The 20682-nt window shown below is 42.3% G+C and overlaps 1 protein-coding gene across 1 annotated transcript; it reads right to left on the bottom strand.

Annotated features, from left to right (window-relative positions):
- Positions 1-6928: 6928 nt before the first annotated feature.
- Positions 6929-14235, bottom strand: CHURC1 (churchill domain containing 1). Its single transcript, XM_014059508.2, has 4 exons — positions 14079-14235; positions 12309-12444; positions 10452-10522; positions 6929-8343 (listed from the first exon to the last, which is right to left on the bottom strand). Exons 1-4 carry the CDS (start codon positions 14115-14117, stop codon positions 8251-8253), a joined length of 339 nt encoding a protein of 112 aa, XP_013914983.2. The 5' UTR covers positions 14118-14235; the 3' UTR covers positions 6929-8250.
- Between the last annotated feature and the right edge of the window lie 6447 nt (positions 14236-20682).

Raw genomic sequence — 20682 nt, 5'->3', positions numbered from 1 at the left:
TGGTTGAATAATAAGGATACAAACCAGTTTTTATCAATGTCTTCAGGTGAATGTATTTTAATGTATTTTAAGAAATAGAAGCAGGTCACACTTTGAGATAGTTCTGGGACTCAAAATCTGCAGGGTATTCTCTTTCGTTACCCATCAAGTAATATCTTCATTTTTTATTCTCTTAATTTTTCCACAAAAAGGCCATGTTAATCTGTGTTTAAAAATGGGAGGAAATCATCATTTCAAGCTAATTTAATGGGATAGCACTATACATTACAAGCATATTCAGAAGTCCCACTAAATTCAATTAAACTTACTCTTGTAATTGTGCATGGAGTTTCAGTCTTATTGTGCCATGAATGTAACACATTTTGAACCTACGGTAGACCATCCTGGAGTTGAGAAGCTTAAGATCCAGAATGGCTCTCCAGCCCCCTGAACTCTTGGGAATCAGCAATAGGTTCGAATAGAATCCAGAACCCTTCTCCCCCTCTGGGACCTTCTCTACAGCCCTGATATCTAACAGGTGTTTGATGGCCTTAGCCTTAAGAGCCCGTTTGGCCGGATTTGTAGAGGAGGCGAAGGTACGGAATCTATTCGGGGACTGCGATCGGAACTCCAGCCGGAGCCTGAGTTTAACCGTCTGGAGGACCCATTCGTCCAAAGTGACGTGTTCCCAGGCATCCGCAAATAGGGAGAGGCGACCACCGATGGGGGTGATCCGCGATCGGATAATTTGAACCTGCGGATGGCCGCCCCCTCCTTGAAAGGGCCGCTTGCTTTGCTGCTGGCCTCTAAACCTGTCTCTTGGGAACTACCTATCCCTTTGTCTATGAAAGCTGGGAAGCGGGTACCTCTGATTCTGGGTGTCGGTGTCAGGCGGGTGGTAAGATGTTCTCCTGGGGTAAGGACCCTGTCGGTGATCTGACCGTCTGGTCATAGTCAGGAAGACCTTCTGCTTATTCTTGTCCTCCACCAAGATAGGATCCAGCGAGGCACTGAAAAGCTTGTTCCTGGCGTAGTCAGCTCCTGCCAGGTGCCATTCAGCCCGAGACTCCGCCTGCCAGTGGCGCAGCCCCAGCAGGCGCCTGGACACTACAGAGGAGGACAAAGCTCGAGAAACATACTTAACTGCATCCAGCGTGGCATCTGCCGAAAACTGCATGGCTTCCAGCACCTTGGAGATTTCCTGCAGGAGACGTACCTCCGTAGCCGGGGTCCTGTCTCTCAGCTGTTCCAGCCACAGCACTGTTGACCTATTAAAAAAGGATGCAGAAGCGGCCGCCCTAATAGCTGAGGTTATTGCCTGGAATGACTTACGCAAAATCATTTCCGCCTTCTTGAATTCTGCCTTAAGACAGTTGGCGATGTCTCCAGTCACCATGGTCGAAGCTGAGGCCAGGGTGGCGACTGGGGTGTCCAACGAAGGAACCTGCAGAGCTCGGGCAAAGGTAGAATTGAGATGATAGAATCTACGCTCATTGCTCCCCGGACTGGGAAAAGACCCTGGCTTAACCCACTGGGATTTAAGCACTCCTAGGAACATCTCTGGAGTGGGAATCTCCTCTTTCTCCACTGGGGGTCTATGGAAGGACCCTTTCTTGTTACCCCCACTAGTGCCTGGCATGGCAGTGGGTTCTGGAGGGGTGTCCAGGTCTGCTGTGGCCCTGGCCTTACGAAGTAAGGAGCTAAACAAGGAGGGGAGAAAGAGCCCAATGATGTTGGGGGCCTCAGGGGCCTGGGCGTCCTCAGCTTCAGAAAACTCCACCTCCTTCAACTCCCCTTCCTCCAAATCCGAAGCCTCACTGGCAGTGGAGGGGGAGGGAGACCTGGGCCCTCTGGTAGCAGAGGCCCTGGATCAATCCAGGTGACCCCTGGACTAGTGCTGGGAAGACCTACTCCTGGAACCCTGGGACTGGTGTTTCATCCCTGAAGTAATCCCTTGGCCTATGGCCCTGACTAGCACCTTCTGGAAGCTTTCAGGAACCTCTGGCAGAGAGGGGTGCAGCTCTGGGGGTTGCAAAAATTCAGGGGATTGCAGTGCCAGTCGGTGTCTGGCAGGGCTGGGTGCCCTGCGCCCAAAGGAGTCTCCCCTAGCCTCAAATGGATGGGCCGGTGAAAGGTGGGGGGGCGATAGAGAGCTGTGCCCTCTGCTTGAGCCCCTTGGAGAACCTGGGGATGTCCCCCTGGTCTCTTCCAGAACAGGAAGCCTGTGGGGGGAGCGAGATCTGGAAGGGGAAGGGCTGATGGTGGCCCTGAACCTCTTTGCAGAGGCCCTGGTGACTTGAACCTCCTTCCCAGAGGTTCCCTTCCTATGGGGTCTGGGGGTGCCCTTCTTGGCGGGGGACCTCCCTCTGGAAACTGGGGGAACCCCCCTGGAAGTCCCCTCGCCTGGATCCAAATCCCCTGGGGACCTAGGCCTAGCACTCCCGCTCCTCACCCCCTCCGCCATAGTACTCATGGTTACTGTACTACCTCCTCTCTCCCTGCCGGCCTCTTCTCTCTGTGTGCCTTGATCTTCTAGGCACCATGCTTTCCCAACGATTACTCCGGGGCTCGATTGCCGGCTCACTGCTGCTTCTGGGCCCTCACCGGATTGCCGGCAGAGTTGAGGCCTCTTCCTGTAGCCTCTTCCAGCTACTGTGGTGTCTTCTGAGCACTCTCAGCCTCCGTAGGAGGGTCACACGCTCTCCCACGTGCTCTAAGATGGCGGGGAATCCAAAATGGCTGCCGATCTGCAACCCAATCTCCTCCGAGGCTCGGGAATGTTGGAGGAAGGCCCTGGCTGATTCCTCGATCGCTGGCGCCTTGCGAAGGTCTCCTGGGGGGCCGCAGCTGTCCCAGTGGGCGTCATGGCGCAGCGGCTTTCTTTCCCTCTTACGCGGCTATCCGGCCGCTTGGGAATCACGCTGAACCATGGCGAGGCTTGCCTGCCAGCAGCGCTGAGCAAGGGTGGAGAGAGTAGATCCGAAGGTAAAGCAAAAAAAAAAAAAAAGGAAAAATCCTAAAGGCTGAGAAAAAAAACTGGGAAAAACCTAGAAGTCTACAAAGTGAGGGAGAGTCAGGTAAAACACTCCTTCTGGGCCAGAGACTGAGGTTAATCTGGGAGGTCAGTGGAGGAATGGAGGTGTGGCCTCAAGATTTACCTGCCTCCAGGGCAAAAGGGCTGTGCTAATACCCATGTGTGACTCCTCCCACGCCCCACTTCGGAAACCATACAGGTTGCAAAGTGCATGAATTGTAATAATATGACTGTGCAGATCTAGCACCAAAATAGTGCTGCTGGTTGACAGGTTCCTGTGCAAAGGTCTGAGCAGCGAATAAGTTTAATTGGAACTTAAACGTTTAGCCCTGATTTTTGTGCCTGAGAAGAACAGAATCAAATAGAATATTTCCAAATATGGAAGAATGTTCTTATCCTGTAAATAATATTCTATATTTATATGCCATAAAGCAGCCCCCCGCAAACCCCAGACCATGGCCCACTACTGGGTCATGGCCTATTTGGGACTGGGCTGTGCGAGAGGCAGGCCATTGCATACATGTACATGTGCAGATCCACTCATGCGAATGGTTCCCCGGCACACACATGCATGCGCATAAACCCGCTGTTCATGTAAGTGGAGTTGCACATGTACATGTGTGCTGGTCCACAGCTCACATGCCCAGTTCCTCTTTTCCTCCCCCACTGGACCACAAAGGCTGGGGACCATTGTCATAAAGAGCAAGTCCAGCTTTCGCAGGCTGGCTCAATTGTTCTCCATTAAAACCAGTAAATTCAGTAAATCTGCCACCATCACCTTGAGAGTATATAGTGTAATACAACATGAACACCATAAGCCATGTTTCCGACATGGAATACAGTGAATAGCTGCAAGCCTTAATTCTTGAATGTTGAACTAAGAGATTTCAGGAGTCTTCACACACTCTGGAATACCAAGAGAGGAAAAGTAAGCCAAGTATCTTCACAGATTTTGATTTGCTGCCAGAAACATTTCTCTTAAGCACCAAGTGCAAAATGTAAGAACAAAAACAAATGTGTGCCTAATGGTTTTAAGCAAAAGGTCAGGTCCTAAAGGGCCTCCTTTTAAGTTAAAAAAATAAACCCATTTCTCTCATTAGTGATTCCACTTTCTCCAACCTTCCAGGAACTGAGATCAATACAGTTTTAAGATAAAATTATCACTAAGCAATATGAATGGTTAGGAAGTTTTGTCTGAAACAATCTGTGATCCTGCCTAAGAGCCTAAGGCTCAGACACAGAGGACTCAGTTGGTTTCACTTACCTTTATTTTAGCACAAAAAAGCATATAGGGAATCCTCACTTAACAACCATTCACTTAATGATCAATTCACTTATGACGGAACCAAAAAAAGTTACTTACAACTCATCCTCAAAATTATGACTGCCACACCACGTAGTCAAATTTCAGATGCTTGACAAATGGCTCATATCAGGGACGTGCAGTTAGGGGAGGCAGGGCCCCACCGCTGTCATCATGAAAAGAAGAAAATTAAAAGGAAAAAGGCTGAGGTAGCTGCTGCCAGAGTCACAGTGGATGACTCTGCTTAGTGCTTAACTGTTTAAAAAAAGCCTCTAAAAAAAGTGCCCTCTACAGGAGGAGGCAAGAGAACCACGTGCCTCATTTAGTCACTTTATGATCACTTGAGCAGAGTTAAGCAAGGGTTAAAAGCTGAAAAATTCCTTATGTAGAAGAGGCACATAGTTCTCTCGCCTCCTCCTATAGAGGACACTTTTTTAGAGGCTTTTTTTAAACAGTTAAGCAGAGTCATCCATTGGGGACTATGGCAGCAGCTAATCCAGCCTGGCTTCAGCAGCTCTTGCCTTTTTCTTTTTACATTTTCATCATGGCAGACAGAAGAGTTGAAATCCTGTGACACAGCTGGAAAAGGTATGTGGGTCGGAGGGAGGAATTCAAAATTATTGTAAATAATTTTTTATTGTAAGTAATTTGTGTGTGTGTTTGTTTCTTTACTTCACTCAAACAAACTCTCTCTCAATTTCAGAGAGAATTTGTTTGAGAAGAGAGGAAAGAGGGAGAGGCAGGGAGGGCAGCTTGTTTGAGAAGGGAGGGGCAGCCTGCCAGCAGAGGCGGGTCTTTTACCCATCTCTGCTGGCGGGCTGGCACTTTCTTTCTTTTGCCAGGCCCCTCGCACCTGCGTCCAGCCCACTGGAGCTCACCGCGCCGGGGGGGAAGAATGGGCTGGCTGGCTGGCTGGGGAGGGGGGATCATGGCCACTCAGGTGGCCCCCGCTGCCGCCAGCAGCTTGGGTGTCCTGGCTCCGTCCGAGCTGAAGAAAGCGGATTGTTCGTCGGAAGAGGCGGTGGAGCGCGGCGGCGGTGAGAAGCTTCAGGGCTTTGCCAGGGCTTTCGGAAAGCCATGCCAGGGCTTTGGGGCTTCGCCGGGGCTTTCGGAAAGTCATGCTGGGGCTTCGGGCAGACAGCGGTTCAGCCTGCGGCTGTGGATTGACGCCGCAGGACAGCTGCAGCAGCCAGGGTGTGTGAGAAGGTTGGGTGGATCGGCATCGGCTCATAGATGGGAGTCTGGTAGGAAGCCACCAGGCTGGCGCCGGGGGTTTGGGGCTTCACCGTGTCTTTCGGAAAGCCGCACCAGGCCTTTGGGGGGGCTTTTGAAAAGCCCCCTCGAAGCCCCGCCGCTGGCAGCAGACATAGGGCAGCTTTTGCCCGCTTGCCTCACCAGCCATAAACCTCACCGCAGGTCACAAGTTGCAGCATCCCAGTCATGTGAACACAATTTACAGAGGTTTTTTTTTAGCTGGTTTCTGGTTCTGGCAAAAAACACCCCCTTGCAAGAATGGATTTGCTAATTGACCACGATTGTAAAAACGGTCATAAATGCAAGTCAGATCACGTGATGACTCCCTTAATGGTTTACAATCAAAATTCCAGGTTCCAGGTTCAATTAAGGTCATTAAGAGAGGAAAATCTGTATGCTGAATGCTCTCTTGATAAAAATTTGTATCAACTTTGTTTAGAAATTATTACCCGTGCTCACTATCTTACCTAATAAAAAGGATAAAGAAATCTTAATTTCACAACAAACTTCTAAAGACATTCAAATATTTTTGCACATTTCATTAATTTACATAGCAGATTAACACTACCAGTTTAGGTCAAATTGTAATTAAGTATGTAACCAGAATTGTGTTACAATATCTATTATCCTTCCTAAAGTGAGAGTCTTATAATTTATTTTCAGTGCCTGGCAATTATAGTTATTCCTTCCACTGACTTACCATGCCAACTGGCCTTGAGTGTCTGATATTCTATGCTCATAAATAGCTTGGCAAGATGACCGGTTTTAGTTTTAGTCTTGCGGTTAAAAATCAGTATCTAGTTGCTTCATTGGGCAGGCAAAGTAATCATGCATCATCATCAAAATCTTTGGCAAGAAGCAGTCATCTCAATGCACATCAGAGAAGTTTGCTAATGCAAGTTACAGTAAGGGCAGATACTACTATAGGATCAGTACAGTCTTTCTAAAAGGACCAGTTTCCATAGAGAGGAATGCTTCTAGAATCCATTAGTAGACACCAGGTCCCTTTCTAATTTTACATAGGAGAACTGAAGCTTACATTTGCTGATAACAGTTTAAGGTAATTTGCATTCAAATTAGTGGCTAAAGATTTATGGCCCTTGACTAAGTTCCTTCAAGATGAAGCTTCAGTTTAATTAGTCTCAGATCCGTGCTCCCTACCTAATTTCACAGTGAAATCCTAATTGAAATAGGCCATATACCAAAGGCTGGCACCACCAATGAACCACAGAAGGCAGCCTTGCTGAATCAAATACAGTTCTGTGAAAAAGTTGCCCTTTTTTGATTTTCTGAAATGTGCATCTTTCCCAATGAAATTAATAAGACTCCTATTGATAAAATTAATCCAAGCAAACAAGTAACATAATGCCAACTTTTCTCACCTTTTTTTTTTTTACTTTATAAACAATCACCCAATATCAATACAAAAGATAATTTCAGGAATCGCCTTTAGCATGTCAGTGGGCAAGTAACCCATGGCTTGGGAAGTTCACATCAGTGCAATTATTTAAATTCGAATCAGCAAGATTTCTTCATCTGTTCCTTTTCTAATGAGCGTGAAGCTACATGACTATTCTATGGGTCAACCGTATGTTCTGGAAAATTTGGAAGGGAAACTGAACCTTCTTTCATTTGGGGCACAGAAACAGCAGAAAAACCCTGACTAATTCTATCCTTCTCTAAAGCTTTCTCTGAGATAATTAATTAAATTTATTGGCTGCCCATCTTATAATAGGGTACCTCTGGGAGGCTTTCAGTTTTATATATATAGCTAAAACATAAAGAGTTAAAATCAGCCATTAAAACCAAGGACACAAGGGTAGCGTGGGGATGGTGTAGAAGACAGGTGTTATTACTCAACCAACTATCTCCATTGCACTGTTCTGCCTCATCTTTAGGCCTTTACAAAAGGATAGGGGGGTTGGGGCCAACCTCACATTGGGGGACAAGATATTCCAGAGGGCAGGAGCAACAGCAGAGAAGGCCCTCCTCCTGGACCCTGCCAGCCGGAATAATTGTGCTTAGAGGACCCACAGCATGCATTCTCTATTGGCACGAGTGGTATGGGCCACTCCCAGTGGGATGAGGCAGTCCCTCAAATAACCTGGTCTTACCTCTGCCTCTATTTCTACATGGTGTGCTGGATGGATTTGGAAAAGGCCATTTCCCCCTGACATCTTTGCAATAACAATAAAGTTTCTCATACATTTTTTTTGCATTTCCTGCAAATCAAAATTCTTTGCTTTGGGGAGTCCACTTTCAAATAGGAAAACTGGGGGCACTGGTTGGTGTTGCGGTGGGGTAGAGAGTCACAAAAAGGTCCCCCTGTTTTGATCCTTTCCAAAGCTTTCTGCAAAACACAGCATTCCCTACGATGCCAATAACACTGACCACAGCATTCTGACTTGTAGAAAACATTTAAAAAGACCTAAAGCAGCAGGCAGCGGTTCTGCCTTTTCTATGAAGCTTTCGGCAAATGAAACTTTTTCTCCCTCTTCCTTTAGCTTGCAGAGATCACTTCTGATGATGGTAAACTAAGATACCATTTTTTGACCCCACACCACTTGACTTCCCACATGAATTGAGCAGTCGGCATTTGTGTTCTGTAAATGTCATGTTCCATAAGTTTCTGTCATTTAGTACACGATACAATGGCCGAGAAAAATCAAATCAAGGCACTTCAGAACAACGGCGTCATCAGATGAGGATCATCAGGCAAGATACTGATAGAATCTTCTGCCCTCCCACAGAGCATGCATAGCATGGTGTATTCCTGGAAAGAGAGACAAGATATATTTATACTGGATGATGGAAAATAGATGCTTCTTTCATTTGCTGCATAAATATATTAATTTGTGTTAACCAAGGAATCGATGAGATGTAACAATAGTCATGGTTTAAGCAAACCTAGCTTAACAAGTTCAATCTTATAAGTGAATATTTTCATGTTATTAAGGTAGACAGCATGTGCTAAGAACTTCAGGAAGCTTATCCATTCTTTTCTTTAATGAGATGGAACAGTTAGCTTTCCTCAACCTGAGGCTTTACACCATAGCTCTCAGAAATTCCAATAACCACGTTTTAAATTACTAACTACCGTACTTGCCCACACCTTAAAAGATATGGTGGGTATAACATCAGATTGGTATCAAATATAAAAGCTCTTTATCTCCCCCTATTGTTCGCAAGGAACTGCAAAAACTACCACTTTGCAAAAACTGTGCCAAAATCTGATGCCATGATTTTGATTGTGTAAAGTCATTATTTATTTGGAAGCAATATAATTAAATATCACTTATTTTCATAAAATAAATCCTGCAACAATACCTTTAACACCATCAAATAGCAACATCTGTCTATCCCAGGTCCTTGGGAAGGACCCGATAGATGGATAAAAATGCCAAATCCAATTTAAACATCTGACTGTGTGAACCATAAATTAAATTGATATATTGCCTACTTCACAGCAATTCTGGATGGGTTAGAAATTATTTAAAACATTAAAAAAGGTAAAGATTGCACAATGAGAAAACTGGATGGGAAGAAAGGAAAACTACTCAAATTAAAAGGAGGCTCAGTCATCCTTATTGAAAAAGTAAGTCTTCAATGCCCTTTGAAATACCAATAGGGTGATGGCTGTTCAGATCTGGGGAGAAACCTCATTCCAGAGGGCAAGCACTGCAGAGAAGGCATGCTTCTGGGATCCTGAGAAGATGACATCCAGACTGAATTGGCTGGGTTGATATGAAGGGAGGCAGAGGGTCCCTCAAGCTACTAAGCCATAAACCACCTAGATCTTGAATTGTACCCAGAAGCAATATGGCAGCAAGTGCAGCTCGTGAAGCAGAGGTATTACATGAAACTGCTGAGTGAGATCCTCAGCCAATTTGGGGTTTGGTATCAAAAGTATGCTGATAATACCCAATTATATTTATCAACCCTAGGCTGAGGCAGTTAAAGTCTAGTCCAAGTGCCTGGGGGATGTCAGGTCTAGAAGGGGAGGACCTGACTTCAACTCAATTCTATTAAGGCCAAGTGACTCTTGATATTAGGGATTCCTGAGGATTTTCCATGTGTATTCTTGATGGAGTACCACTTCCTCCTTTAAGAATGGTGCACAGTCTGGAACTTCCCTTGGACTCACAGTTCTGGCTTGAAGATCATGTGGCAGCTGTGGCCAAGAGAACCTTTGTACAGCTCTGGTGTACCAGTGGTTTCTCTCTTTGGATGAAATGGTCCTTCAGACAATTATTCACTCCCTACTCATCTCAAGGTTTGACTCCTGCAATGTGTTCTACTTGAGGTTGCCTTTGAAAAACAAGGAACTGGTATGCCCGAGTGTGCCAATATAGCATCACTGCTTCAAGAGCTGCAGTGAATAACAATTCAAGGCATAGGGCTAGGTTATTTGAAGATCAAACATTTTGGAGAGAGAGAGGTTTCCTGAGAATGGGCTCCAGCATGAGTCCAAAAGCTTGGAAGAATAAACCTCTGAGCTCGGTCACTGACTCAGGTTGGATTCTGCAGCATTATCTTGGGACACATATATTTGTCTTCTTTTATGGTCTATTGCATTGTTATCTGCGCAGAATCAGTTTGTATTTAGACAACACTCAAGCTGAATTATTAAATTAATAACAGTTTACATTACTAAACCATCTGGCTGAGTTTGTACAGCATAACTACTAAATAACTACATAGGCTGGATTCACACAACATACCACCAAATGTGGTCCATCCATTCACAACATCATAGAGTATGAAAGCATACTGAATTATATGTTGAAAATTAACAAGCTTCATGATTCTCAAGAAGATAAAAAGTTGAAGTAAATAAAAGGTAAACAAACTCAGTGGTTGATCAATGAAAGGCTCTTATACCTGGTAATCATCCACCACACCAAAAGTGTATTCATGCCTGGCTATCACATGGTGACAATTCTTACATACGTCTGAAAAGAAAACAAAGGGATTTAGGAAAACAAAATAGGCTTGAAACCTATGTTCTAAATTGTAAAAAAAAAATCAAATTGCTTAATACACAGGCACTTATGTAGGAATCGAAGGATAATATCTGCCAAAGCAGTCATACCAAAAAGGTATAGTCTTTGGAAACCTTTCCTCACTCCGCCCCCCCCCCCCAATTTCCATTCTTAGCCCTTTATTGATTATTCCTACTATTGTCACTTCTCTAATACATTTGTTGCTACTGCATCAATGGGGAAAAATGAGAGAATTGGCATGTTCTGGCATTGCACATTGGTTCACTAAAAAATAATACAGTAGAAGAAAAAGCAATAAAAGTAATAAAAAGTAATAAAAGTAGAAGAGAAGACATACAGGATTAATAATTCCTGGAAACTGAGCAGAAGTGGAAATATAGAGAAGCAGGAAGGAGTAGCAATACAAGTAGACACTTGTCTGCTCATTAAAACAACATGGTTAGGAGACATTCAGCCCTGGGATGCTATTGCAAAAGAACATTAATCTGTTTAAAATGTGTTTATGGCACTCTTTCAGGGCAACAAGCAATCATTACACAGAAAAATTGATGGTAGCATCTAGCTGATGTTAGCTGATTTCCAAAAGGCAAACAGAATCAAATAAAATTAATATTTTTACTGCGAGACCATTAAGCAATCTGAGGAATGTAGACCAGACTGGGAAACCAGAAGGCGGCAATGTACATTATTTTGTAGTGTTGCCCCCTATCCCCAACTTCTACATGGACATAACCAAATAGTTATCAGAAAAGATCAATTGATCTTTTTGGTCCTATCTTTTGTAATTGCATGCAGTACTACACTGTATTCCCTAAATTCTGCTGAAGAACAGGAAGAATGCATTCATTTATTCCCTTATGCCTCAACTGTTAGCAATCAGGTATTACTGGACATAGCCCAGAATCCTGAAGTGCATTATTTAGGTAACGGCTCTGACCCAGGCTTAACAGAATCCTGAAACAGACTTCTTGTCCTGAAAAAAAACCTTTTTTATTTGATTAATGTGAATTCCTGGCATTCACATCTAGAAAAGTCCCGGCAATAAGCCTTTCAAGGTTTAATTGCAAAAACAGACCTTATCAGTCCTTGCATAGTTGCCAGGCCAAGAGCTTCTAGTCTCAACGCTGTAAAATGAAATACCTAGCAAGGAGTCTCTGTGAAGCACGAACTCAGATAAGCAAATCTTCACAATAATAAGTGAACTAATTGTCTCCTGCAAACACCACTCCCCTTTTGCTCCTATTAATTCCCTATGGGAGTGGCCATTCAGTGTCCACTTGTGCCATTACTTCTGAGTTGACCCCTGTGCCTTAGTTGTTCCCTTCTCTTGACAGCTCTGTGCATACGTGCAACTGGAAAAGGCTCCAGCTGTTCTTCTGCCTCACTTATCTCCGACTCCGAGGGCAGCTGATAAATGTCGGACAGCCCTGGCCGCATCTCTGCCTCCGACGCAGAACACCCATCAGAGCCTTTCCCAGACTCCAGGACTGGCCCCAGGTCCTCCCTAACCTCCTCACTGTCCAAGTCTGCTGCCAGCTCTGCTGGCAACTGACGGGCTACAACAATAACTGTGATAACAGTTCATTACCATTTTGTTTTTATAATGGGAATGAAATACATGCATACATGTTTCACATACAGAAGCATGTCTAGACACATTTAACTTTCAACAGTAGATTTCTGGATACAGGTTCTTAATACCCATATAGACAACAGAAGAATCTGGCCATCTTACGATCGTAAGTGATAATTTCCTCTCCATCCTCTTCTTCTGTTGCTTTGTTCACAATCATCACAAAATCCCGTGTTTTGCATTCAATACAACCAACATAGTTCATTAAATAGGATCCATTCTCCAAGCAAGTAGTACCCTAAAAGATTAAAAGGTGGGAGAAATATGTTAACACAGTGATCTCTTTTTAAATTGATTTAAGAGCCAATTTTACAAATTATTTCAGAATTCTACATTCAGAACTTTCCATATTTTTTAAAAAGCAGTCAAGGGAGTAATTATGATTAAACACATAAAAGCTAACTAAGTACTCCATATTGGTTATTTTATTCTACATATGAGTAATTCTGGCAGATTTCCCCCAGACCTAATTTCTATCCATACATACCTTCTTCCCAGATATAATGCATTCAATCCAGCTTTCTAAACAATAATATAGTAATCTGTTAAAATACTTTAAAAAAGGAAAATCTCATTTAACGTTATATCAAAAACAACCAATCCATCTAACAACCCACCTGACCCTAGTTTTCAAATACTGTTTCTTCTGTGGTATATTCTTTTCCAATCCAGAGAGAGAAATCACAGTAAACAATGACTACAACAATAATGCCACCAAAGACTTTTCAGATTATAACATATACTCTGCAATCAATCTAACACTTAGAACAATCCTATATTTCAGTGAGGTCATTTTCTTGCATTTTTCAAATTTTCTAATCAGTTGGCACATCTCTGGCTTTAACTACTGATTTTCAATTTATTTCTCAATACAATGTGCAATGGTTCTGTTGGTTGATGTCAAGTCAGTAATTTCAACATTACATTGAAAAATATAGTTAAAATAAAAAAAACACATACGAAACCTAATGTTAAAATATCTATTAAGCAGTTCACTTTTAGAAACTAGAAATAGAAAATATATTTCCCATCACAAATCATTAGCAGAGTTTCTTTAAAACACATTAACTTTTACAGTAATTCTACATAACAGTTAAGACACGAGACTAGAAACTGGGACACTGTGAGTTCTAGTTTTGCCTCAGGCACAAAGTCAGTTGGCCTTAGACCAGGGCTCCCTAAAGTTTTTTTGGCAAGATTAACCTCCCTCCCCCACCCAATAGTCACTAAGCAGTCAAAAACTAACTTGAAAGCACATAGATATGGGGGGGGGAGTCTTCTCAAGAATGGTTTTGTTACTCAGTACATATTAGGAGAGAAACGTTGTCTATTTCTCCATAATTGGTGAACTACAATTCCCAGAATCCCATATAATAAACGATTCAATAGAAATGCTGGAAGCTGTGTAGTATATAACACCGTTGAAAGTGCTGGCAATTAAAGGCCTGCATCCTTTTGGCAGCAAATGAGAGCCCACCACATCTATAACATAGATATATGAGACTCCTTTTAAACCACAACAGATTCAAATGAGGAAAAATTTTTAGCAAAAAAAAAAAAGGATTCTTAACCTTATTTCGCCCTGGGGGAGAATTCCAAAGTGGGGAAAAATCCGGGAATATATTTATTAGTATTGCACTTTGTCCACTCTTTAGTGTCATTTTGGCCGGTCTTTAATAAAGGCATCATAGAACGTGGGAGAAATTAATTCTGCCTGCAGACTGCCTGCTTTGGATCTCATCTACTCCCTGGTGGTGGGGGGGCAAACTTTGTAGGAAGTCAAGGAATAAGGAAGACAGCGACAAAGGGAAGGGAACGTGGCTGCGCCCCCTTCCCGTGCCCTATAAAAAGCCTGCTCCCTCCCCCTCTTACCCGAGGTGGGTACTCCGTCTTCACGCAGCCCCCGCACATGCTGACTTCAAACCTCCTTCCCGAATCTGTGCGTCCCTGTGACGTCACTCTCCGCGCGAGAGAGAAAGAAAGGAAAACAAACGAGATTTCTTCGATTCTGCCCCAAGTGACTCTCCGAATGGAGGCGGGCCGGCTAAGAATGGGAGGAGCCTGCGCCGAGGGCGTGGTTTATCGGACAGAGATTGAATTTGGACTAAGCCGTTTGCGGCTACGTAGAGTTGAATGGAGAAAAAGATCGATATTTTCCCGAGCTTTGTGCGTTGGAGCGGCGTGACTGCAAATGCCCTTGGAAGATTTTTGTTCTCAAGCTTGCAGGGTTCCTACTGTTGATCGAAAGTGGAACCTATTTTTAATTTTTTAAATTTCATTCATTCATTAGATTTTTAAATGCTTAGGCACTTTTTTCTCCCGTTAAAAAATGAGATGACTAACGTAGAGATTTATAGCGAAATCCAGGCATCGCTTTTGGTGATGTATTACCGGTACTTAAGTGCATCAGCTTTATATCACCAGAGGCTTCGGGAGGATGTTATGAATCACCAGTGGGAATCATCATCATCATCTATTATGGATAGGAATAAGCACCAAGGTCCGTTTCTCCTCCTTTCAGTAAAATGGGGAAACAAAGGAGCTTAATTCACAGGCTTCTGTAGTTGCATCTCTCTACAATATTGAAACATTTAGACAGAAACTTCAAATTGGAGAGGTAAAATTTATCATAAAAATTATAAGAAAAAGCAATGAACGGGCGGGTCTTTAAAGCCATTCGATCAGTAGTAAATATGAACCTTGAACTTTCCGAGGTGTATTAGCTCGGAAATTCAATCCGACTATGCTTCGTGTGTTTAACATAATCAAGACTTCTCCACTTTCCTTCTGCTGACACTGGGAAGAATAACAGTACTATAGCTGCTCTTGTGTTCTTCCAGAGGTTGAGTCAAGTGATGAAATAGAATAGCCAGTTTGCTGTAGTGAGATATGACTCCTAATCCTGCTGTAGGCACAATGCCAGTTTGATGACCTTGGACCAGTCACTTTCTTTCAATCCTAGGAAGGAGGCCAAGGTAAAGCACTTCTGCAAATCTCCCCAAGGAAATCGCGGGGGCTAGTCCAGCCAGTTACCAGGAGTCAAAATTGACTGGAAGGCATCCCTCATACTCCCAAAGTGCTAAAAACAAACATTTCAAATGTATTAATTTTAGTACCCATGAAATACATGCTTAACAAAATTCACTCATTTATAAAATATTTTGAGATTATATAAAATCTTTCTTCCTGCAAGATTTCTTTTCTCTCTCATTTCCTGTTTTTAATCTGTTCACTACTACTCATTCTTTTTTTCTTTTTTTCATTGCTTTGCATAATGCTTACCCTTTTGGGAAGTTATCACCCAGCCCTCTCCCAGAAAAATGAAATATCCTAGGAAATATTGAAAAGGCAGAATATTTCTCTGGATATGAAAAGAAAGAAACATGTTTTAAAAGACAGAATAGTTGCCTGTAGCTTCCTGCCCATCCCCACTGTTAAGAAGTCCAAGCTAGTCCACTTACATAATAAAGACTTATCCACTGCAGCCGCAGAGGGGATGGGATTAAAAGCATGATAATATTGGCCCTTCACTCAACTGACCACATGGCATCTGAGAACTCAACCAAACCTGGATTCAAAACACAGCCTAGAGAGTAGCCCCTGCATGGCCCCATGGGAGTCTGACAACCAATCAGAATACATTTCTTACACAGGAACAGGAAACAGAGTGAACAGAGTGAACAGATTATAAAAAGCTTCCCTCAGCCCTTCTCTCCTGCTCCACCAACATTGAAGCATGTGATCACCTTTTCTGTTCAGGGCTCAAGCCATGTGGCCCTGTCCACCAATAAACCATCTTTCCAAGCAGCCTCCATGTCTCCAGTGTCTTTTTCCCCACTTGGAGCCGAACCCAGAAGGACATTTCTTTCATCACCCCAAAAGGAAAAAGCATATATTGTCTGTTAATGAGTTCTGGACAAATGTATTTTGCCCACATATTGTCAACATCTGAATTATTGATATTCATTTGGTTGCATAATTATATTTAAACCTATCTATTTAAATATAATTGTAAATCAAATATATTTATTATATTTATATTTAAATATAATTAAATTTAAATATATAGAGCATATGTACAATGGCAATGTTTATTTAAACAGGACTCCAATTAATAAGGATTATAAGAAAAAAAATCTGAAAACATATCACTTCTTTGACTGTAGGTAAAGTTTAATAATGAAAGAGGTTTAGTTAGCAGCAGCTGCCCACCCACTCCCTCCGCCTCTAGTCTATTGCTTCCTTTAGCTAAAACTTTCTCCTCTTTTATCTCTGTAAGTTTAATTATGGTATTGGAGCTTAGTTGGTGGAGTGGGGAAGCAGAGGGGAAAGAACTGGAACTTTCCATGGGCAAAGCTAGTGGATGGACAATGGCACCTGTACCCAACATGTTAAGAGGTGACTCCAGTATAGTACTATATATAGCCATGATGGCGAACCTGTGGCATGTGTGCTGGAAGTTGCATGCAGAACCATCTCTCCGGGGACGCCAGCCATTGCCTGTTGCTCTTCCGGGTTCCAGTATGCACATGTGCGCCTGCCAGCTGGTGTTTGCATGGATGAGAGCGCCGGAAACCGGAAGAACAGCTCTGTGGTGTCCATGTGCATGCCAGAAAGCTGATCTTCTGGTTTCCAGTTCACGCATGCGCGCACGCCAGCTGGTCTTCATGCGTGCATGAGTTCCAGAAACTGGAAGACCAGGTCTGAGCTTCCAGTTTCCGGTGCTCCCTCATGTATGTGTGCTCCCGTTTCCGCAGTTGGTGCCGAAAAGTTTCACCAACACTGTTATATAACATTATTCCATCCTAAGACTGAATTTTTTTCTGCATAATAATCAGTTAAAGTCAATACGTAATACTAAGCAGAGCAGCTTGACTACATATAGAAGCAACAGATTTGTGTAAAGTTGCATTCTTGATTTTCACTAAATTATCAGCTATACATTAAACAAATTTTGTTTAGTTTAGTCTTTAGTAAAAAAAATATAGGCCTATATATTTCTATTTAGAAACATAACTCATTTGTGTGAGCTTTCTTCCCACTTGAGATACCTAGACATGAAGAAAGATAATCTAGTTTTGCTTACTTGATGTAAGTCTTTTTGGTGTGTGTGTGTGTTTGTGTGTGTGTATGTGTTAGTAACCTAACTTTCATTATAGATAATATAATAAAAAAATGAGCCTACCATCCACCTGTCCTTTCTAATATGAAAATAACTGTCTCCCTAAGGCTGGGTATATTATTTGGAATACTACAGTCTTTAAATGTGATGTAGCTTCCACTCTCAACTTTGACAAGCCTAAAGACTAGCTATCCACACAGTTTTGAATTAAAGTACAGCAAAATGTAAATGTTGTAATTAAATATTGCAAATAATAATAATAATAACAACAACAACAACAACAACAACTCATTGAATTCAACCATATGACATTTTTAGCCATAAACTATTAACAAAAAATATATTGGAGAGAAATTAAAAATATTCATTATAAGGAAAGCAAACCTACATTTCTGCTAGCAAAAATGGATCAGATGTCAGTATTTTTAATTAAAGTGGAATCCTGAGGAAAACCTTGCACAATTCCATATAATTATTATTTTTAATAACAATTCTGATAATTCATATATCACCAATCAACATCAGGCTTTTTTTAAAAATGAGAATCACAATTACATTGATAACAATGATTTGGTAAACAATATTTGGACTTTTAATTTTTTTTTTTTGACAAAGCCCTTGCAATAGGCTTTTGACAAATCTCTAAGCAAATCTGATAGATCTTGTATAAGAAGATATGAACACTTACTCAAGAAAAGAGGAAAGTAGGAACAAATGAACAGTTCTTTTAACAGAAACATCTGCCAAACATACAGAATGGGATTAATTGATTTATTCATTCAATTTGTATAGCCACTCATTTCAAACCAGTAACTCTGGGTGGTGAATAATGACCACTTTTGGACAAATGGAGCGCTGCGCATGCACATGTACAACTACTAATCCCCAGAACAATCCCTGTCTGTCCATCCCACACCAGGTCACCAAGCTGGAAAAGTTGGGGACCACTCCTCCAGAGTGTGAATGTTCCAGAGGGCTATATGGTAGAGAAGAGGCATCTCCTGATCTCTGCCAGCCCACATTCCTGAGACTGGATTGGATGGGGAGAAACTTCTGGAAGAGGACCATCCCTTAGGTAACCCAGTCCCTTGTCATGAAGTACCATTTTTTTGGAGTATAAGATGCACCGGAGTATATAATGAACCAAGATTTTGAAGAGGCAAATTAAAAAAAAAAAGTTTTTGGACTCTGCAGACCTCCCAAAAACAGCCCGTTTTTCACGAAAATGGGCCTGTTTCCCCCCCCCCAAAAAAGGGCATGCATAACCTTTAGGAGACTTGTAGAGTGCTCCTGGGGGGGGGGTTCAGCAAAAAATGTTTTTCGCTCATTTCTGCCCTCCCCAGCCCCAGGAGCACTCTGAAAGTCTCCTAAAGGCCATGCACAGCCATTTTGTTGAAGGGGCGGGGCTTCAGGAGCAAAAAATGTTGTATTCAGTGTATAAGATGCACCCAGATTTCCCTCTTTTTTGAGGGAAAAAGGTGCGTCTTACACTCCGAAAAATACAGGTATTTTAAAAGTGACACCCAGGATCTTGAATTGCATCTGGAAATACACTGGCAACCATTTGACCCCTAAAGCAATAATATTATATATGTCAAATAGACCAACGCTACAAATTGAAACAACTTGTTCAGCTGTGTTCTATACCCGCTGAAGCATCTGAATGCTCCCCAACTTGCATCCCCATTCCTCACCCCACAGCGAGGCTCTTCTCACTGTCACTTATGTCCTGTGTTCTCCTCTTTGGACTACTGCAATATAGTTGCAAAGTCACTCAGTTTTGCCTGGATTGAACCACCGCCTCATGTAGGTATTTGATTTGTTTTCAAATGCTTTGGAGTTGGCCCAGTTTGTTGATGCCGTAATTGTTTACATTAAAGCATTACAAAATAAATAGAGCTGCAAAAGGTCTCTTAAAATTGGGACAATTAGTATTCAGATAGCAAAGATAGTCCATACGGAATGCAATTCTACTTGCAAGCTTTCCCCAACATTTTTTCTCCTGCATTTTAAACCCCACGCAGTTTTTGAAGGCTGTTCCAAATAGCCCCAAGAAGGGCATCCTGTAATAATCAGTCTAGATGTACTAAGGAAACATGCAGATCTGAGCCAACAGATAAAAAGCTGAATCCAGAAACACTTCCATTCTAAAAACTAGATTTACAGGAAAGTTGAAGAATGCCTTTAACCAAAACAGTCTGAAATTCTATTTCAAATCCATCTGCTTGCCAGACAGGCATACCTCTATCCTGTCTGGATAATTTTATTAATTCACATCCAATTCAGAGTGGATTCCCTGTTGGTAGATGAAAAAGTAAAATAGTGTGTCATCTATGTTTATTGATTTGATTGATAACATACAATAAATGTATGCTTATTTATTTGATTGATACTCATACTCAATATGAGTATATGAAAGACATAATATTTCAAACCTGATAAGGCTTCTGAGTGATTTTTTTTGGTATTGAATAACTTGAGAAGTGAAAAAAAATCTGAAAAACATTTTAAGTGTCCAAATAACATCTTGGAATAGAAAATAGTAATTCTGAGTCTGGTGAAGGTTTTTTTCCCATTATTATTTCTGCATATGAATCATCTCTCATTATTTTGGTACAATATGATACAATCTAGAATACCATGGTATAATACCATGGAAATTTATTTTGGAGTTGTCCTTCTCCCAATAGTTATCCTGAGTGTGGATTTTTAAAAAATTGTATCTGAGCAAACACTGGTTATGCATAGAAATCCCTTTTTTATATCATCCATGAAGAGGTTTTAAGTTCAATTACATCATCCTAGGAATTGGCCTTAAAAATAAACCTAAGAGGAGATTGAAATTTCTACTGATTTCTAGTAATATCTTTTTGCAAGTGATAGCAGGTAAGCAACTTTCTTCAAATCCAGCTCAGGGGGGGAAAAAGAGTTATTGTAAACACTGGACCCTCTGCAGTCAGGATCAGGAAGCAGACTCATTTTCCCCCTTCCCGGAAAGCTGCCCATTTGCAGCAGTTTGCGTTGAATAACCCCCACTCCCCGTCTCCCTTCGCTGTGGAGAATCAGCCCTGTAATAATCTCCAGTGTTCCTGTATTCCTCAGCAGAAAAGCTAGTACAGTAGGCCTGCAGCACTCGGTCTATATACTACCAATGAGGAGGACATCCTCTTCTTTGCTTTGCATTTTTAGACGTTTAAGCAGAATGGATTTTTAAACGAAGGTGATCCCCCCCCCCTTCAAATACGGGGGGGGACACTGTAGCAAATGAGAGCGCAGCTTCTCCCTCCCTCCCTTGTCTAGGACGTCAAGGAAGGGGCGAAGTACAAGTTGGTGCCGGTGACGATGGGCGCCGCC

Source organism: Thamnophis sirtalis, unplaced genomic scaffold (genome assembly GCF_051295495.1).
Source record: "Thamnophis sirtalis isolate CommonGarterSnake01/CBP01778 unplaced genomic scaffold, rThaSir2_p1.2 scaffold_1, whole genome shotgun sequence".
NCBI classification, from domain to species: Eukaryota; Metazoa; Chordata; class Lepidosauria; order Squamata; family Natricidae; genus Thamnophis; species Thamnophis sirtalis.
Note: the sequence above shows the minus strand (reverse complement) of the source record. Positions and strands in the feature narration are given on the sequence as shown.